A 21827-nucleotide genomic window follows, 5' to 3' on the forward strand; every position below is an offset into this window, starting at 1 on the left:
AAACTCGACATAAAAAAAACCAGAAATTCTAAGTGACGAAATTACTCGCTGTAATTTGCAACATTGTGAAATTCGCAATTCTCGCAATAGAAAAATAACGGACTCTCTATCGAACTCTCTAGATCATTTACTAAAAAGAAAAGAAACGTGTAAAAGTAAAATTGTCAACCGTCAAAATGCCTATGCTCGGAGATTATGCATTGGTGAGAAACAATTTGGCGACGGCGAAAAAAACGACAGTTACTATGCTTCATCAATTTGTTTTTGAGAACGAAGGAGACAGAGGTAATCGTAAACGCCTGCCAAGTTTTGAAGGTTTCTCTTTTGGTGAAGACGACGAGGAGCAATACAACAAAAAATCAGAATATGTGAAGACGCACATGAAAACATCAGACCTTATACGGCGTTTATATTACAGTTTTTTGCAGGGTTAACCTTCTTTATTAGGATTTATTTGAAGTATACACAATGGAAATGACATTTGAAACCCAGACCCTCTGGGTTAACCCGGTTATATGTAAACGGCCTATTATTTCTATTTGCTGTTTGTTAGGAATCGACTATGACGTAGACGATTTGTTTCAACATGTGTTTGCAAATTTGAAAAAGGGGATGTTGCTGACTACTGCTGATGTTGCTCAGGGTGATGACGACGACGTCACCGACGATGAGGAGAACGAAGAGAATGAAACCGATGAAGAACAAAATTCGGCTAGCAACGACGAAAACGATCAAACCATAGTCAACACTCAAAACAAATTAGAACTTTTACAAGACAACGACAATGATAGTGATGATGATGAGGTTCCTGCTCAAACACATCATAATGAAGTTAACTTGTGCGCCTCACGATATGCACTGAAATATGAAGATAATGCGACGAAGAATAAAAACACATACAACAATAAGAAAACATACGAGAAAAATAATAACGAAGTTAACTCCGCGGTTAAACAGAAAAAACGACTTAACAATAATCAAAACAAAACAAGTAACGATGAACATTTGATGAAACAACAGTGTGACCTAGTTAACGTGAATGTACCAAGATTTTCCATGAGTTTTCGAGACATAGAAGATTCAATGCGATTGTTTGATGGATCGGGCACATTGTCAATTCAATCATGGCTCGAAGAATTTGAAGAAATGGCTAGTGTTATGTATTGGGATGATTTCCAGAAATTTGTATTCGCGAAAAAATCATTGACGGGATTAGCTAAATTATTTATTTCAAGCGAAAGAGGAATCACAACATGGAACAAATTAAAAAAGGCCCTTTTGTGCGAATTTGGATCATCCATGAACAGTGCTCAATTACATAAACTACTCACTGAGAGAAAAATGAATAAAAACGAAAGTGTGCATGAATATTTCCTACATATGAAAGAATTAGCATCTCGTGGTTCTATAGAGGACAGTGCTTTAATTCAATATTGTATCGACGGTATTAAAGACCCTATTTCGAACAAAGCAATTTTATACGGTGCGCGTAATCTAACAGAATTTAAAGAAAAACTTAAGTGTTATGAAACAATGTGGTTTAAATTCAGAAACAATAACGATACGAAACACTCTGCCGATAAATCTAATGTTAAAAGTGACAAAAACATGTTATGCTTTAATTGTGGAAATAAAGGACACTCGTCGAAATACTGTAAGGACAAAGGAAAAGGACTAAAGTGTTTTAATTGTGACAAATTCGGACACATATCAAAAGATTGCCCTTTGAAAAGTGAAAAGACAAATGTACGATTAATTGCAGATGATATAATGAGAAAAAATGTTAAATTTCGTGAAGACATTCAAATACTTGCATTATTCGATACAGGTAGTAAATTCAATATAGTTTCCGAAAATCTATATAATCGATTGGGCAAACCGAAACTTTTGAAATCAAACTTTCATTTAGTCGGATTCGGTAAAAACGCGAACGCGAATAAAGTTAAACCTTTAGGAAACTTTAACCATGAAGTGCAAATAGACAATGAACAATATGATTTGACATTCCATGTAGTACCCAATTCTTCAACCGACGTCAAGGTAATTCTAGGAAAAGAATTTTGCAGATTTGCTGAAATAAGTATTAGAGCTGATGGCGTGAAAATCAAAAAGGTAAATGATTCAGTATCTGATGAGACTCATAGTATTATGAAAATGGACGTTTGTACCGACGACGAACACCACATCAATATAGATCCTAAAGCTAGCGAAGATTCAATCCTGAAAGTGAAGAATATGATCCAGAATTACAAACCTCAGAAGATCAAAACGACGAATGTAGAAATGCGTATTACCCTGACTGACGACAATCCGATATATTGTACACCACGAAGACTTCCCTTGAAAGAGAAAATAATAGTTGACGAACAAGTAGATAAATGGCTTGAAGAAGGTATCATTGAACCATCGGAATCGGAATTTTGTAGTCCAATTGTTTTAGTCAAGAAGAAAGACTCTACACACAGACTTTGCGTGGATTATAGGAAGATAAACAAAGTCATCGTTAAAGGTCATTTTCCACTGCCATTGATAGAAGACCAGCTCGATAGACTTCAAGGAGCGACGATATTTAGTACCATAGATTTACGCAACGGTTTTTTTCATGTCAATGTCAACAGCGATAGTCGGAAATATACATCTTTTGTTACCCATAACGGACAATTCCAATTTCTTAAAGTACCTTTTGGACTAAGTAACTCACCTGCCGTTTTTCAGCGACATGTAAATGCTATATTTAGAGACTTAACGCGAGAAGGTGTAGCGTTACCTTACGTTGATGACGTTATAGTTCCAGCGAAGACCGAAGAAGAAGCTGTATCAAATTTAGAAAGAGTTCTAGATACATGCAGAGATTACGGATTAGACATCAACATTAAGAAATGTCATTTTCTACAACGACGAATCCAGTTTCTTGGTAACATAATAGAGAATCAACAGATTTCACCAACACCAGAAAAGATCAAAGCTATGGCGAAGTATCCGCAACCGAAAGATATTAAACAAGTAGAAAGGTTTCTTGGATTAGCGGGATATTTTAGAAAGTTTATACCAGATTTCGCATTGATAGCAAAACCTTTAACCGACTTAAAGAAGAAAAATGCTCTGTTTAGATTCGACGCTGAACAGATAACAGCTTTCAACAAACTTAGACAGATTTTATGCGACGTACCTGTTTTAAGGATTTTTAACCCGAATTATGAGACTGAAGTTCATACAGATGCTTCAATAGATGGATACGGGGCTGTGCTTTTACAAAAGTCACCAGATGACAATTTACTTCATCCAGTCTATTACATGAGTCATAAAACCAGCGACGCCGAGAGGAAATACACCAGCTACGAACTAGAAGTGCTAGCAATCATACAAGCTTTGAAAAAATTTAGAGTTTACCTGATCGGAATACGTTTTAAAATAGTCACTGATTGCAATGCCTTTGCGAAGACGTTAGATAAAAAGGATTTGTGTACCAGAGTAGCACGTTGGGTATTATTCCTGCAAGAATATGATTATGTTATAGAACATCGTCCCGGAACACAGATGAGACATGTCGATGCTTTAAGCAGACACCCGATTATGATAATCAACGAACAGAATTTGACGTCGAAGATAAGTCGCTTACAGATACAAGACGAAGATCTCAACACCATTCGAGAAATTTTGAAAGATAAGCCAGACTATAAAGATTATTTCATAAAAGGAGACATTTTGTACAAACTGGTTGATGATAACGAACTGATAGTTGTACCGAAAGGAATGCGTAGTGAAATTATTAGGACTGCTCATGAGAAAGGACACTTCTCCGTAAAGAAAACCAAAGAGATAATTGCAAAAGAGTATTTCATTCCGCAATTAGAAGAGAGAATCCAGAAACAGATATCGAACTGTATCCCTTGTGTTATTTTGAATCGAAAGCGTGGTAAGCAAGAAGGCGAATTAAATCCGATACCTAAAGACGATACACCGCTACACACGTACCACATAGATTTTCTTGGACCTCTTCAATCAACAAGTAAGCTTTACAACCATATTTTTGCCGTTATCGATAGTTTTACCAAATTTTGTTGGCTGTATCCCACAAAAACGACTTCTGCCAAAGACGCTATTTCCAGACTTTCAACACAAAGTACTATTTTTGGTAATCCTGCGAGAATTATATCAGATCGAGGATCGGCTTTTACGAGTGATGAATTCAAGACGTATTGTGAAGAAGAGAATATCGTTCATATCAAGATAACTACAGGACTTCCTCGTGCAAATGGTCAAATCGAAAGATTGAACAGCATCATAGTATCCGTACTATCAAAATTAAGTATTGACGATCCAGCTAAATGGTATAAGCATGTTAGTACAGTACAACAACTTATAAACTCGACGTACCAGCGAAGTGTAGATACAACACCATTTCAAATGCTAATTGGAACGAAGATGAGAAGCAAAGAAGACTTACATTTGAAAGAACTACTCGATCAAGAACTTATTGCTATTTACGACGAACAAAGAGAATCCATAAGAACTTCTGCAAAGCAACAAATTCTTGCCGTACAGGAGGAAAATAGGCGTGTTTTCAACAAGAAACGTAAACCAGCGAACCAGTACAACGAGAACGACGTGGTAGCAATTAAACGAACTCAGCTTGGTGGAGGACTCAAGCTCAAACCAAAATATTTAGATTGTTAAAGTTAAATCAAACAACACTTACGACGTAATCAAAATTGGTAGCAGTGAAGGACCGAGATATACCACAACTTGCGCCGAATACATGAAACCATGGCCCGATAACCTAAGTGATGACGACATACCTGATTGCAGGATGGCCGAGTTGTAGGAAGAGAGAAAATTAGGCCTACCACAACATAACAAACAACCCCCACAAGTTAGTGTTAGAGAAGCATTCAAACCGTGCAGACGTGCAAGCGAAGAAGTCTAACCGAGTAGACGTGTATTCAACGACGCGCAATCGCAACGACGGGCGAGAGCAAATCATAAACTCCATTCGATTCATTTTATTTACCACATTAATCAATTCATTCTATTACATACTCCATTTAATATCATTCTATTAACATTCAATAAACTCATTACTTTTAAATTGTTTAATCTTAATAAACAAAACTCTTTCAATCCATCTTGTGAACGGATAAGTATAATCCAACTGGGATTCTGCAAAGATTCCCATATTACGAAGCCTAAATTTTGGACCAAATCGGTTGATCCGTTCGAGAGTTATCGTGCGCACCAGCCAGCCCGACAGACAGACGGACGGACATGGCTAAATCGACTCCAAATTGTCTGAAACACATTTCGTCCAAACATACTTGGGGTCTAAAACCATTATTTCGATGAGGCACATTTTGTCCGTATGAAAGTGTATATACCCTCGATAGCATAAATGCGGAGGGTATAAAAAGAGTAATAGAAACTTCTATACCAAATTTTAAAGCTCTATCTTAAATATTGCGAGCCGTATCTTGATTTCAACAGACAGACGGACGGGTATGGTTATATCGACTTAGAATTTTATGATGATCAGGAACATATATAGTTTTAAGGATTTGCGATGAATATTTCGATGTAATAGCCCATATTTACATTAGGCAATTTTCCTTGCGGCAATTGTCAGTTTGATGGTGAGAGAGGTGAGATATATGGTAACCCTTTGCCTCTCAACTCCCTCTCTCACCAACAAACTGACAATTGCCGCAAGGAAAATTGCCTAAAGCGGCCCATACACTATCAAATTGGCTTGTCCAGCCGATAAACTCCTTCTTTACGTGTGTGCTTGATAAGTGTGTAGCAAAGCACTCAATCAGCCTTCAATCTGAAACCGAAATCTTCAAATTTTCCTCTAACATGAATGAACTTATTTTTTTATTTCTTCACAAACACAACGTTCTTTTTTTCAAAATTCCTTTTTGACATTTTTGAAAATAAACCATATTCATTGGACTGACAGAGTTTCATTTTTAAAATCGAAACTGGGGCTGGATTCTTGTTCTATGAAAATTTGGAATGAAACATATTTTTTTTAATAATTTTTTCATTTGACAGTTTTTTCCTTTATAAAATTGTTCATTTCATATTTTCATAGAAACAGAATTGAGCCCCTGCACAGTGGATCCACTTGTATGGAGAAAGTGGCCAAAAATATTTAGAGTGTAAAAATCAAGCCAATGCGCCGATTACAGCTTTGTGCTGCTGCGAAGAGTGTTTTAAGAAACCACGAGCGTGACATTCTCCCCTTTCCCCTCTGGAGGGGGTATACGGTAAGAATTGTTTTATGCTGTTAATACAAAATGAGATGAACAAAGGTCCCGATTATCTTATGATTCAAAAATAGGCTTGGGGAAACAAAATAACATAAAATCCAACCAATTTAGCGGATTAAAAAAATCAATATTTTTGTCTGAAAATTTGTAAAATTGTAAATATAGATCTTATAGCCCTCTTCCTTGAAGGCACATACCGCCAACGAAAGACTAATTTGGAAAAAGATTTCTTCATCTTGCCACTGATGCCCATTATGTTAATGTATGTGGTCAGATAACAGAATTATACGCTAATATATCCATAGAAAAAACTACTCTAGATCAGCTTTAGTTAGCGACCTACCATTTATAGTCTGGCAATATATGGTATCTGATTTTAATACTGAATAATCTTAAACCAATGACCTACATTGGAAAATTATTCCCGAGGTGGGCATTGATGGGCATCATGACTAAACCCTTAGGTCAAATTTAAGTATATGATCATGAAAAACCTCTTGGCAACCCTGTCGTGTAAAGTTGTGAATTTGTGCGCTCTCTGTTCGAGTTACTAAAAACGTATTTTTTCTCAGTTAAATCAACGTTAAATAGTTATTAATCCCTCCTAATTTGTAGATAAGTATACCAAGTTCAAGTGTACTTGTTTGTGCTTTTAATTTATTAGTGAATATCTTTAAATTGTTTGTTTTAAAAATTTTCTTTTCCAATTAGAAAGTTGTCTTCTTCTTATTATTTCTCGTAATTTGAATTGATATCTTGTATTTTCTTTTGTATTTTCTTTTGTGTTATATTCTGTTTTTTCTTTACTTATACAAAACAGAGTTGCCATCGACTAATTTTATTTGCTTCAATCATATATTGAATACTGGCATCGGATTTTCTACTAATTCAATTTTTTTAATTAAATTAATTAGCTTGTTATATATAATACAACTTACTAAAATGTTTTGCTTTTATGACAATTGCATGAATCCAACTGATCCTGATAGAACCATTGAGTGTTGGCTCTGTCTCAATCACTCGCATGCTACATGTGCTGGGATTGATGAAAAAACTGCTGACTCACTCAACCATGATTTTAACGGGCTTTGATGGTGTTGTGTAAAGTGTCGTAATATAGATTTTGAATTTTACAATTTTGCTAAAGACTTATCGACTGAAATAAATAGGGAAATCTGGAACGCGTATTTACGGATGACCCGCTTTAATGGGATTTTTGAAAAATATCCAAACTTAGATGATTTTTCTTCATCACCAGCCACATCTGCACCGAAACGTAAAAGGTCAAATAAGAAAACTTCAAATAAAGCGAAACTTCCTAATACACCTAGCGTTTCAGGTGGCACTGTTTTCTCACCGCTTATATCTGCTAATCCTGTTACAGAACATGGGGGGTCGAAAACTGATGCTACCATTGTGCCGGACCCAGCTCTGCGAACACCGGCTACTAACACAGATATTGTCATGGGCTCTGTTAACCCTTTGAGTGTAGCGAGTAATTCTACTCCAACTCTAAGGAGTAAGAAAGCCCAAAAAGATTCCACATCTCAACTAAATCATGGGAGCACTTCTGCTTCCTCTAACAGGGATGTTGAGTCCAGACATCCTGATTTAGCTCAGCCAACATCGGTTGCTGCAGTTGAAGTTCCCGAGGGCTCTGCTAATCCTTTTAGTGTAGCGAGTGTACGCACTCCAACTTTAAGGAATAAAAAAGCCCTAAAAAATCCTACATCATCTACCAATGTAGCGAGTTCATCGACTCCCACTGTTAGAAATGTAGAATTTGGTGAGACTTCTACAAACGCACCAACTCTCGCATCTGCTCCGTCACAAACCCCGCGAATCTCCCAAAGACCGTTGTTAATGGCTCAGCCCATGAAAGCTGTTTTTGCTGCCAGGTTCGCACCAGTTGTAACGGCTGATGACATAAATTACTATATCAAATCTAAAATAAATGGAGATTATTTCCTGAAAACTTATAAATTAAAACAGCGCTACTCAGAGAATAGATCGTCATTCAAAATTATTGTACCTCAGAACATATTTGATCAGATATCGATAGATTTTTGGCCTCCTCAAGCATTTATAAAAGAATTTGTTGAAAAATCAGACAACTTAGCTCACTTACCTCATAGACCAGAGTCGACTCCAAAAAACTAAATAATTCTATTTCAATTTGCTATCAGAACGTTAGGGGACTAAATACAAAATTGTCTCGACTGTTTACTGATAGTTTCGATTTCGAGTTTCAAATTATAGTACTCTCAGAAACTTGGCTGAAACCTTCTGTTTTAAATAGCGAAATATTATGCTCAAGATATCAAATTTTTAGAAAAGATCGAATCATTAAAAAAGGTGGCGGTGTTCTAATTGCAGTCGATTCCAAATACCCTTCTAATATTATTACATTAAATGACCTATATGACATCGAGTTCATAGGAGTCTGTATTGAATTTGTCAAGTTTAAATTATTTGTTACCTGTTCATATATACCTCCTGCATCTGACCACAATCTGTATTTTCAACATTTGTCTGCAATAAACTCAATAGCCTCGAGAATGTGTGATACTGATAAAATTCTAATACTAGGAGACTTTAACTTGCCGTCAATTAAGTGGCTTTCGCTTGAGGACTCTGATGGTATGACACCATTGACCCCAAGTGAGAATACGAACCAGCTCTCTTTTGATGTTGTAACTCGCTTCTCGGATATAAATAAGTATCAAATAAATAATGTAATAAATAAGTATGGTAAGATACTGGATTTAGTATTTGTGAATAATACTCTAAATTTTGAAATTTCGAGAATTCATCCTGTATCTATTCCTGAAGATTACCATCATCCCTCACTTTGTATACAGTTGATTTATAACTCCCCAATTTCAACATTACTAACCTCTAGAACATTCAAATCTGTTTTCAACTTTAAGAAAACTAACTTTCAAAAACTGAATCTTCTCATTACTTCCACAGAATGGGCCTCTTTGTTTCACTGTAATAATCAATTTGACCTTGAACAGGCTGTTAATAAATTTTATGACGTACTGAATAATTTTCTTAATGAATGTGTACCAAAAGTTAGAATAAATTCTTCTAATAAATTGCCGTGGATTACTTCCGAATTGTCCGCTCTAAAAAACTCTAAAAATAGACTTTTCAAAAAATTTAAAAAGTCGGGATCTACTATAGATTATTCAAATTATTCCATTGCCAGATCAAAGTACAACATTGAATCTCACAGGTCATATAAAATGTACATTGATAAAATTAAGATAAATATTAAATCCGATCCAAAATCGTTTTATGATTTTGTTAATTTAAAACGAAAAAGTACCCGCAGACCTCATTTAATAAAATATAATAATAATGAATTCGTAGGCGATCGTGATATCGCTGAATGTTTTGCTAATTTCTTTGCTTCAACATATTCGTATAGCAATAGTTTCTTGGATACTCAATATCCATATCAGTTACCTAACATGGATAACCTTAGTATGCCGTTTCTCAGAACTGAAGACATTTCAAAGGGTTTATGCTGCCTTAAACCTATAAAAAGTCCAGGTCCTGATGGCATACCTAGTATAATACTTAAAAATTGCCATAATTCCTTATCTACACCATTAACTTTTCTTTTTAATTATTCCCTGAAATTTGGTTATTTCCCAACATTTTGGAAAAAATCTTACTTGGTACCTCTTCATAAATCTGGCAGCTTATCCGACGTATCCAATTATAGAGGAATTGCAAAACTTAGTGCAATTCCGAAGTTATTTGAAAAACTCATCACGGATGTAATCTCTTACAAAGTACATCATATTTTAAGCCCTTATCAGCATGGTTTCCGCAGTGGCTTATCCACCGTTACGAACCTAGTTCAATATACCTCAAAGGTCATTAAAGGATTTACTCAGCAGAAGCAAACTGACACAATCTATACTGATTTCAGTAAAGCGTTCGATAGAGTCAATCATAAATTATTAATATACAAATTAAACCGAATCGGTTTCAGTAAAATCCTATTATCTTGGATCTCGTCTTACTTGCAAGGCAGGTCACAAGTTGTTTTATTTGAGGATTGTCATTCCAAATCTATAAATGTACCATCAGGTGTTCCTCAAGGGAGTCATCTGGGCCCTGTCTTGTTTTTATTATTTGTAAATGATTTACCGTTGTCAATAAAAAATTCTGAACTACTTATGTATGCAGATGATGTTAAAATTTTTATAACACACAAGTCTGTAGAATATTTACAATTACTGCAGGAGGATTTAAATCGATTCTCCCGGTGGTGCGCTATTAATAACATGGATTTAAATTTAAAGAAATGTAAACATATGTGTTTCTCTAGAACCTCACCTCTAACATATGATTTCCGGATAAATGAATCTACTCTAATATCTGTGGATTGCTTTGTTGATCTAGGTGTCCTATTGGACCCCAAACTAAATTTCAATAATCATATTATAACAATGGTAAATAAAGCAAATGATGTTTTAGGATTCATTAAGCGTTGGGCAAAGGAATTTTCTGATCCCTATGTCACCAAGCAATTATTTGTCTCACTTGTCAGACCTATACTTGAATATGGTTCTGTTGTATGGGATCCCTATTATTCGAAATATTCTGATAAAATTGAATCTGTGCAATAACAATTCTTACTTTTTGCTTTAAGAGGCTTTCATTGGAATAGTGATTTCATCTTGCCCTCATATACGAGCAGGCTTAAGTTAATCAGATTACCAACATTAAAAAGTAGACGTGTAATGTTCAATACAATTATGGTACAAAAAATTTTGAATGGCAATATACTTTCAGATTTCCTTATTTCTTCAATCAAAATAAATGTTCCTATCAGATTCAGTAGATATTATCGTTTCTGTAACACTGTTTCTCATCGCACTAATTATGCACTAAGCGAACCAGTCTGCAGAATGTGTGATGAATTTAATTCTTTATATTTTATTGTAGATTTTGGTGTAGATATCAATATTATCAAGTCTAGAATAATTTCATATCTTAATACATAGAATATACCTAACATTATAAAATATACTAGCTGTTAAAGAATATTCTGTAGCTGGTATTCAATGCCAACTTTTTATCCCGTCATGCTCCGGATCATGACGTGTACGCGATCCCTACGTAATGGGGAGGTCGCCCCCACGGTTCGGAAGGGGTGGGAAAGTGTGGCGTTGGGAACGTTCGAAAAAAAAAAAAAAATTGGCATTACAAAATACATAAGGAAATATGCAGCTGACTAGAATTCCACAACACGCTAAAACAGTATTTTTAATGAAAATTAAGCTATTACCTCCTCCTTCAAAATCCACTATAATATTTTGCTATACGTATTAGTTTCGCGATATTTTGAATATATTTACTTGCATTTAAAATATTGATTGCACTCACAATAACAAATATTAGTCAAATGTTCCTACTTTTGAAGCTATTGTTAACAAGATCGCGTTCGAATGGAACAAAAACTAATATATTTTTAAAAAGATCCATGTCATAGATGTCAGGTTTGCCAGATGTTGTACCAACATTTTGACATTAATTTTTTTATTTTTGGCCAATGGGTGGATTCACTGTGGGCTGTAGAGACAACATGAAGGTTCTCATCTGTCACTTCTGCCCTCCTTTTACAAGTCTCAAACATGATTTTTTGTATTTATGTTCTTAAAGAGTGCAAAAGGAATAATTTTCCTGAGATAGAAGATCTGCCAGAGTAATATTTGCATTTCGTCATATTTGTTCATTATCATTTTCAGCCGCTGCCGTATACTAGAAAACCAATCATTTTTAAATTCCATGAATTTTTTAGCCGTTACTTGTAATAATAAATTACATTAAGTATTTAACACATTTCCTTGAGCAATTTTTTCGGACATAATTTTTCATGAAATTTTTAAATACATTTTCATGTTCAGTCATATCAGACTGTCAAAATTGTGTTGTTCTGTGCTTTTTTCCCACAAATACTTCTCTCTTTACGTTCCTAAATACAAACATCTTTACATTATCCAAACATTGGCTGTCGTTGGGAACTAAAAAGTTCAACAATGTTTAGCGTGTGAAAAGTGTTGGAATGTGCCTCACTCTCACAATCTAACTAGCTAGCCTCAGCAGGCAACATCATCATTGTTGTTGTTTGTAACGAATTTGGCCAATTACATGGTTAACATTGTGGTAGCTAACATCACGTCTGCTGCTTAGTGGTAGTGGTGGTATTTTGTAACATTTTGAAAGGAAATACAAACACAACTATGACTATTTCCGTATCCTCTCATGCTGAAAATGAATGGGAGAGGAAAAAAAGAAACACAAACACGAACAACAAGAAAACAACATTTACCACAGTTGCAACTCCATTGCATCAACTTCCAGACACACAAACCTTTTACAAAGTTATTTCGCTAAATACGATTTATTTCTGTTGCAATGGTCGTGTTGGTTGGTACTGAAGGTATGATGGCCTTGCTTTCTATAGTTTTGGACAAAGGTAAATGTTATTGGTCATATCGGTGGGATATCTTGTGTTTGTATGTTGTCTTCTTTCCGCTAATACTTTAGGAATTGTTATAATTTGTTGGACGTTTTGTTTTGTAGTTATTCAATTAAAATATGTTATGTGCTTTCGAAATTGTTCCCCATTGTATCATATCGCAGACCTTGAAGATGCAATCGTTTTTATTGTTGATACATAAGTTGTGAAGGAGAATGTCGGAAGCTTGGGACTATAAATGAAATGGTTGCCATCGAAGGTTTGAGTTATTCAAATGTTAAAGATAATACAATTACTTTTAGAATACTTGTACATACCGTGGAACCTTCTTAAAATTTATTTTCTTAAGAAAATATCTTTTAAAGAATAAACTTTCCCTGTCTTTGGTGATTCTTGTCTGTGTATTGTAATCGCTTTAGTATGAAAACAAATTGAGATAGATTGCTAACTTTGGAGACAGGACAGACTCGAATATGTGTTAAACCGGTACACGTTTTAGTACAGACCACTTAAAGGATTTGTCAATGAGACGTGTTATTTGCCATTGTTTGAGATAAATGAACGGATGTTTATTTCAATATAAAGTGGTAAGCTGTTAATATGTTAGGGCTTATTGCTGGGAGGATTAGAATATTTTAACTGATAAAAATTCTACCCATTGAGATTAGAAAATACAAAGGAATCTCAAAAAGTAAATGTAGTGAAATTCTAAATATAATACGATGTCGTAGCAATTTCGTTTGGAAAATTTGACAAAAAAAAAAAAAAAAAAAAAAAAAAAAAAACATGGAAATACATAACAGTGAGCAATACCGATTTCCTGGGAATATAAAATTCAAATTAACAACCAAATCGGCCACAATCTTCAAAGAATCTTAAACCTAGTGGTACTTTTATATGGCGGCTATACCATAACTTATACTGTCTGCTTTATCGCCAAGGACGTTTTGTAACAGTTATATATTCTGTACTCATTGCTAATATCAAAAATCGAGTGGCACCGCTCTATGTGGGGCTATATGAAGACGTTGGCCTATGCCCACAAATTTCTGGTGGAATGCGGTATGCCCCCCATGAAGACCAAATACCTAATGCCAGTCATTTTGGTGCCAGCCATTTTTGAATGCTGTATGCCCCCAACGAAGACCAAATACCTAATTAGGTGCGATGCTGAGGCCACAACTTTCACAATACCGAATTGGGAGGCGTCCTTTTACGGAGTGCTATGTGAAAACGTGGACCTATGCTGATAATTCTCTTCAAGAATGTTTTATTCCCCATCGAAACCAAAAACCAAATTTAATCCATTTCGTTTTTATTCTTGTTTCTTTTTAAGGCGAAAGTAATTTATAGTAATATTTAATTAATTAATTCTCTTTCAAGTTGAGGTGTTATGACCTTAGAGATACATTTACATATTAGGAGTCTACCGAAGTCTGACACATCCAATCATTACGTTTCACGGGTGGTTAGGTCCGATCATCAGGCATATAAGGATGTTGTCTTTGTACCAGACGAAGGCTAAGCTTGGTAACTATCGTATATACGCAATTCATTAGATAAATACATATGCGAAATCTATATAAATAAAAATCAGTTGAGAACGGCTGGACCTATTTGGATAAATTATTTTTTGAAATGTTCGTCATAACCCAACTTAGGTTTTTATGCAAACAATTTTGACCACGCCCACTTTTTTAAATTTTCAATTTAATCTTTTCTACAAACACTAATGAACTGATTTTCTGAAATTGTCATGGAATGTACAGGGATGGCCCGCGGTGAAAATAGGCTACAAAATTAGTTTCTTCCATCTTTTCTTGAATTTCGGTGGGCGGGGGTACTCCCCTTGCCATATTTAAAAAAAACGTCATATCTTTATGAATAAAAATCAAATGCCGTCATAACCAAACTTAGGTTTTTATGGAAACAAATTTACCGCGCCCATTTTTTTAAATTTTCATTTCAATTTAAAGTTTTTTTGCAAAAACTACTGAAACGATTTTCCTAAGACTGTAAGCGAATGTACGGGGATAGCCCACGAAAACGGGCTACATATTTTATTGAATTACAGAGGGGGCGGGGAACCTTCCCTCGGTTTAAAAATTTGCGTGTTAATCTACAATGTAGTACTTCTTTGGGGCCTAAAGACCCGACCACGCCTGTTTTTTTTTTAATTTTATATCTCCAATACTACTGAACCGATTTCCATCAAATTTGCAGCAAAAGCTCAATGTTTGCCGTTGTTATGTTTATTTTATGAATTTCGGAGGAGGTGGGGTGCCTTCCACACGCCTTTTTTTTAATCGCTATATTTATAAGCCAAACTTATGATTATGTCGGTTTCATCCTACATTTTGGGAGGCAATGGGTTTGTGTGTACCCTTCTATTCAATATATTATTTTTCCAAAGCTACTGAACCTATTTTCATGCAAGTTTTAGAAAATGTTCAAGGGACATGGGTGATAATAAATCCTAAAGAGCATCAATGGGCGAAAAAATCCGACAGTCCGTAAGAGAAAAGAAAGGTAACAGATCAAATCTGATCGATAAATTTAAAAAAGAAGTGACACGCTGAGGATGGTGAGGTCTGTGAACAATAATTTTCCGAGCTCCAGATGAGACAACTTTGCTTTTGACGATGAGGAAATGGACATCATCAGTCAGGATATTTCGATGGAATTTCGTGTGTTGTTCCATACCCTACATTACACTCTGCTATAGGATATTATGTCTTTGTGCATTTGTATGTAAGATGCATAAAGAAACGAGATAAACTCTTAGATCCATTTAGGGATACACATGGAATCCATTTCTGAGTTGATATATCCATCTGCCCGTTTGCATCGTTTAGGTCGCATTCATTGTCCAATTCGGCTGAAAATGGGGAAAATGATTTTCTAGTCATAGGAAGAAAAGCTATTCGTTTTGATGAGAATTGGTTCAGATTTGTATATAACTCCCTTACATATTTTCGGCCGATTTAAGGTATTTTATGCAGCAAACACTCTTTCTCTTGAATGGTCATAACCGACTGTATTTGGTCATAATTTTGGTCGTCGGTTGAGTGTTGGCTGAGCAGAGTAATAGCTCCACGTTTTGCACGGTCAATGAGGACGCCCCCTATCAGAATCAGCGGAGAGTGTCACAGTTCGCCAGGTATAACCATCGTGTCACCTGGTGTGACAAATGTCGTCAACTCGTTGTTTTCTGGGGACAGACCATTTCCCCATAATTGTTTTCCTCCCTTGAATATCAATCAATGGAATGCTGACTGGCCTAGTTGCAGAGAGTTCACTAATAACCGCTTTAGAGATCTTCCCGATCCTTCTGATGTTCGGGTGGTAGAGAGGACCTTCCGAGACATTATCACTACTACATCCGATCTCTATACACCTGGTGGTCGAATATTCAAAGTGAAATCCAATTACTTAGCAAAAGGAAGGGGTTAGCAAATGAGCGTGATGAGCTATCCTGATACTGAAGTTAAAAGGTCAGTCGGTGAGCAAAAAGGAAGAAGTGGCTAAATCGTCTGAAGAGTTGCAATATTGAAGCCGGAAATACATAGTTTGTCGAGTACCCCTGAAATAAAATACTACTACTTCGCATTAGATCTTTACCTGCCAAGTACGAAGCACCACAACTCACAATTGAAGATGTTGCGAATGTCATCAGCAATTCTAAATCATCCAAAGTGTTGAGCCCTGATGGAATCTCCATTGTAATGCTGAAACACCTGGATGAGCCGGGAGTCGAGTATCTTACCAAAGCCTTCAACCTGACGCCACCCACGTCGTTTCTGAAATCTGGAAAATGGTTGGTATGTGGTAAGCTATGCGACTAAAGTATTTCGCCAATGCATGCGGCTGTGGAGAATATTTAAATTTATCAGACTGCTGCCTTTAGAAATGCAACAGCGTGCTTCCTCATGTCTTCAGTTGACCATCCACATGAGAAGACAAAGATTCTTCCAGTAAATGGCATGATCTCTGCACGGCTCACTGAACCTTTTCAACTGCCCTACCAAACCTCTACTCAACGAACCTCACTAGTTTTGTGGTTACAACCCATCGAAGCAGCTACATCCCAGCAAAAAGTTTGCCTCCAAAGAGGCAGTTAAATGATATGTACAAGTGATCTGGAAGTGCATCAAATTATGCCTTTTCACTCATGATTTTTACAAGAGCGTGACTACTGAAAGAGGCACTCCATTGCACTGGATTTTAACTGACCCTTTGGCGCTGCATTTTAACTGACCCTTTGGCACTGCATTTTAACTGACCCTCTGGAACTGCATTTTAACTAACCCTTTGGGGTAGAATAGGAGGCAGTCTACATGTGTGCAAGTCATTACAAAATATCCCAGAACAAATAAGACGCATTTATTATTTGTGTAAAACAAAAATATTAAGAACTTTATTACATTAACAAAAATTATTAAAATTCTCCATTGTATTCAATCGCAAACATGCGTGTTTCCTCCGCTCTCCATTTAATCCAAGCTGAACTGTTTTTGTTTCATCTGCTAAATGGGTTGTCTTCCCATCACCAGTTAAGTTTTCGACATGTACTCCAACAGCACTCCATTCGGAAATTTTCTTCTCGTGAGTTACCGGAAAAATGTACACAAATTAAATATTATTTAGTTTATATTAACAAATGCTTGGAAATGTTAACACGCTTATCTCTTTTTGTAAAATGTATACCGCTGCCTGTAGAGATGTACAAACTGATTTATGTACATGTAGGGATCTTTAACAACTGCTAAAATGTAGCGAACGGAGTGCCTTTTTCACGACTCCGTTTGGACTGCATCCGGATGCTGTTAAATTGTGAGGAATTGGAGTGCCTTTTTCACGACTCCGCTGAACTGCATCCGGATGTTGTTAAAATGTGACAAGTGGATGTGATTCTTTGGATTGCATCCAAATGCAGTTAAAATGTGAGGACTGGAGTGTATTTTTCACGACTCCGTTTGAACTGCATCAAAACATGCCGTGACAGAACTAGTCCACATTGCACTACTTCCAATTTATTTTGCTGGGATTCCTAGAACTGGAGATAAACTCGACGATAACAACAACACTATGAAATTTTAAATGTATAATGGAATTAGGTTTAGAAATAAATTTGTTAATTGTATTGCAATCTTTCGCCCGATTTGAGGAAGTGGATGGAGATTTGGAAAATTTAACGAAATTTGTTGTAGAAAAAAATTTGAAAATTTGTACTAAATTTGGTCCAGGTTTGAATTTTTTCCGGTTTGAGGTATTTGACGCACCAATGCACTATGTCTGTCTAATTTTGATGACATTTAGGAAATGTAACGGAATTTGGTCTAGAAATAAGTATGGCAACTTTTTTTTGAAAACGGTTCAGATTTAGATTGGATGTATTTTGTTGGTCTAGAAAAAATTGTAAACTTATGTTGAAATCGTGGTGGTGTAGGGTGTCATATAGTCGGCCCCGCCCAAATTTGATCCTTTCTCACGGCTTTAAATTTAAACCAAGTTCTTCAATTCTAGTTGAAGATTGTGGGTTGAATTTTACAGAGTTTTATGCTGTTCTTACTTATTTGAACTATTTAATTTTGACATACATAAACATTTATTAAGTTTTAACACTTTGTTAAACAAGTTTGAAGAAAATGCCAACGTCGTAAAGTTGCCAAATCTCTGTGTGGGAATGTCTCTCTCCCGTAGCTGTCTGTCTGGCATAAACACATCGTTCATTTCATTAACTTTTAAACACTTTTAGGCCAAAAACTGTTTGTTAAATCTTTCCTTTGAGAGCCGTTAGTCTATTTACAGACGAATAAAAATAAAACAACCCTTTTTTGGGTGGGTTAAACATAAATTTACAATTTCCAAGCAACAACAAATACAAAGAGAGGTTTATTGACTTTTTACACTTTTTCGGAGGAAAGATTTTATGCATACATCAGAAAGTAAGAAAAGCGTAACGAATGCTAACAGCAGCAACTCAATACCCACAAAACTCGAGGTTGTTTTAAATCTTTTTTTAAATGCGTTTATTGTACGCAGCACTTGAAAGACAATTGAACATTGGAGCGTGGGTCTTTTTTGAAAAATGTCTATACTTAAATGTGCTTCATTAAAATAATGGTTTCAGACTGCATATATGTTACTTTTATAGAGGCACGCATCTGGAGCAGGCATACCGGCGCTCGACACGATTTTTCCTTGAACGACACGATTTTTCTTTGTATGGCTTTCATGACAAACGCTTAGCGTAGCCTTTGAAAGTTATGAGTTTGGTTCTGAACACTAACACGCCGTGACAACACTTTTTTCCATGTGTTTTTCAAGGACGTGGGTTCGAACCCCAGCCTGGCTCAAGCTGATTTTTATTTTTATTTGAAAATTTTGCCTATTAGGCGAAGGTCATTTTTTATTATCGTCGACTTTCCTTTTCAAAAAGCATCTTGGTCAGTAAGCTCGTCTCTAACGAGAAATTAATTAAAAAATTAATAAAAAATTACCTTCGCCTAATAGGCAAAATTTTCAAATAAAAATAAAAATCAGCTTGAGCCATGCTGGGGTTCGAACCCACGTCCTTGAAAAACACATGGAAAAAAGTGTTGTCACGGCGTGTTAGTGTTCAGAACCAAACTCATAAATTTCAAAGGCTACGCTAAGCGTTTGTCATGAAAGCCATACAAAGATTTGAACAAAAAATTCAACTTTGTAAAAAAACAACTTGCATTTGAAAGAGGAAATTAGCTAGAGGATAGCGAAGCCGCCCCACAGTCGATGTGTCTGAGGAGCCTTCCAAAACCAAAGGCGAAACATGCATGTCACACAGTGGTGATTGTGTGGGTTCGTATCGTCGGCTTTCCTTTTTCAAAAAGCATCTTGGTCAGTAAGCTCGTCTCTAACGAGAAATTAATTAAAAAATAAAACTATTATAATTTCGATAATTAATGAAATTTATCGGTATTTTCGTGACCAAAATAAAATTGTCGCTAAATTCTATCGATTGCAACATTGTCGGCAACTTTTTAGTACTATTCTTTCATGATTTTGTGTTTTAATTTTATGAGTTACAGAATTTCAATACTGAACGGGTAGAAAATATCGATGTCGCATTGGTATTAAACCTTAGGTAAAGAATGTGATGTCCCTCAGTTAACGTGCGGAAAAGCTAAGCACTTTAAAAATAAATTGTTCCATTTTACTTCAATGCTCGTCTTTCTTTCTTGTTTCAATAAGACATTATATTCACTCTTATTTGCCAATGACATTAAAATTGCTGTAAATTTCCAATTTGAATTCCATTTAAATAAAATCAAACAATAAGCATATAATTCCCAAAATACCCACTATAAAAATATTATTTTTATGAAACCCCATTTTTTGGAAACTTAACATTCATGGGAGACAGTTAAAAAAAACTACAAGTGGAAAAGTTTATCATTACAGCTTATGTATGAAGTAGTTTTATACTAAAAAATTAAAACTCTACAACCAAATGTCCAATTGGAAAAACTCCTTCTTCTCTTTTTGAAAAAATGTGGTGCACATAAATGTTTTCATAAAAACAAACCAGACGGAAAATAACAACTGTATTTATTGCATTCAACGAGTCGGTACGAAGAACAAACAAACAACTGCTGAATGCATTGCTATAAGAGAACAGAATGCAATAAGATTCAGAAGTGAATATGAAAACAGTGAATAAAAACACATCTCATAAAAATCAACTCGCCATATTAAGACTCTTGAAAGTTTTCCTTTATTTTCCTTTATTTTACAGCTTTTTTTTTTGGTATGTTGTTGTTGTATTACATCGTTGAAAGTGGAAGAGTGAGAAATGGTCCATTTTGTTCTGTTACTTTAGTCTAGACATAATAGTTATATGTACATATATATTGTGGAACAAAGAAATCATATAAGCTTAAATGTTAAAAAACAATAATAAATTTTGGACATGCAACTAGAGGAGTTTTTATTGCTGTGTTTTAAGTTTAGTTTGGGAGGCTATGGAACACCCTGCTCCCTCTTTGTCTTTGGAAAAAAAAACTTAAAAAAATGAAAGAAGAATAGGGAGTTGTATTTTGGCATTTTGTTTTTATAGAAGAACTCATGCAGTTTACGCATTGGCAGATGTACTTGAAAAGTACAAGGCCGACATTACTGCCATATAGGAAATAAGATGGATTGGGAAAGGCGTCACAACAACATATAAAGGTGACTTACTGTATTATAGCTGCCATGACACAAAGCATGAGTTTGGTTGCGGATTTGTAGTTGGTCGGTGATTAAAACATCTGGCCTCCAGCTTCACCCCAGTGAATGAAAGACTCGCAGCAATTCGATTAAAAGCAACATTATTCAACATCAGCTTTATTTGGCCTCATGCTCCCACTGAAGACAAGGACGAACAGACCAAAAATATATACATATTACAAGCGTTTAGAAGAAACGTATGACCGTTGCCCTGCCCATGACGTTAAAATTATTCTAGGCTCTTTGGCCCAACAGTCGGGAAATTCAGTCTCCACAGTGAAACATCTGACAATGGTATGAGGCTGATAGACTTTGCAGCTGCAAAAACATGGTAGTTAGCAGTACCAGATTTAAGCATCTCGATATTCATAAGATCAAAGAACAAATAATCGGATTGATCATGTTGTGATAGATGGATTCGGACCACTACCTTGTTGCAGCAAAGATACGTACCCGTCTATACGTTGCAAATAAAGCACGAACAGATACAACACGGAAGTTAGACATCGGTAAGCTGCAAACACAAGAGATAGCCACAGGATATTCCACTGAACTAGCCCAATTGCTTAATGAAAGCACTCCTCGTCCCGATAACAACCGCAAAATCAGTTCTTTGATACCAGAGACCTCCACCAAGGAATCCACGGTATGGCCAAGAGTGTCGTGCTGCTACCGAAGAGAAAAATGCTGCATATAGGGCCAGGGACGTACGCAGTGCCCCCTGAGACAAAACTCGCACCCCCCCCCCCAAATGGTTTGGTCGAGGAAAATTTGGTGAGCTACTTTAACAAATTATTACCGAGTCC

The 21827-nt window shown here is 35.8% G+C and overlaps 1 protein-coding gene across 1 annotated transcript; it reads left to right on the forward strand.

Annotated features, from left to right (window-relative positions):
- The first annotated feature begins 612 nt into the window (after positions 1-612).
- On the forward strand, positions 613-4644 carry LOC141392242 (uncharacterized). The gene is made up of 2 exons (XM_073965194.1): positions 613-1035; positions 1472-4644. Exons 1-2 carry the CDS (start codon positions 613-615, stop codon positions 1496-1498), a joined length of 450 nt encoding a protein of 149 aa, XP_073821295.1. The 3' UTR covers positions 1499-4644.
- The last annotated feature ends 17183 nt before the right edge of the window (positions 4645-21827 follow it).

This window comes from Musca autumnalis, unplaced genomic scaffold (genome assembly GCF_047663935.1).
Source record: "Musca autumnalis isolate F117 unplaced genomic scaffold, ASM4766393v1 scaffold_2, whole genome shotgun sequence".
Lineage (NCBI taxonomy): Eukaryota > Metazoa > Arthropoda > Insecta > Diptera > Muscidae > Musca > Musca autumnalis.

Excerpts from the sequence above, each read along its gene's own strand:
- LOC141392242 (XM_073965194.1), top strand. The coding sequence starts at position 613 with ATGTTGCTGACTACTGCTGATGTTGCTCAGGGTGATGACGACGACGTC. Across the intron at positions 1,036-1,471 it reads AACAGTGTGACCTAGTTAAC|CAATTTTATACGGTGCGCGT; the intron begins GTGAATGTACCA and ends TTTCGAACAAAG.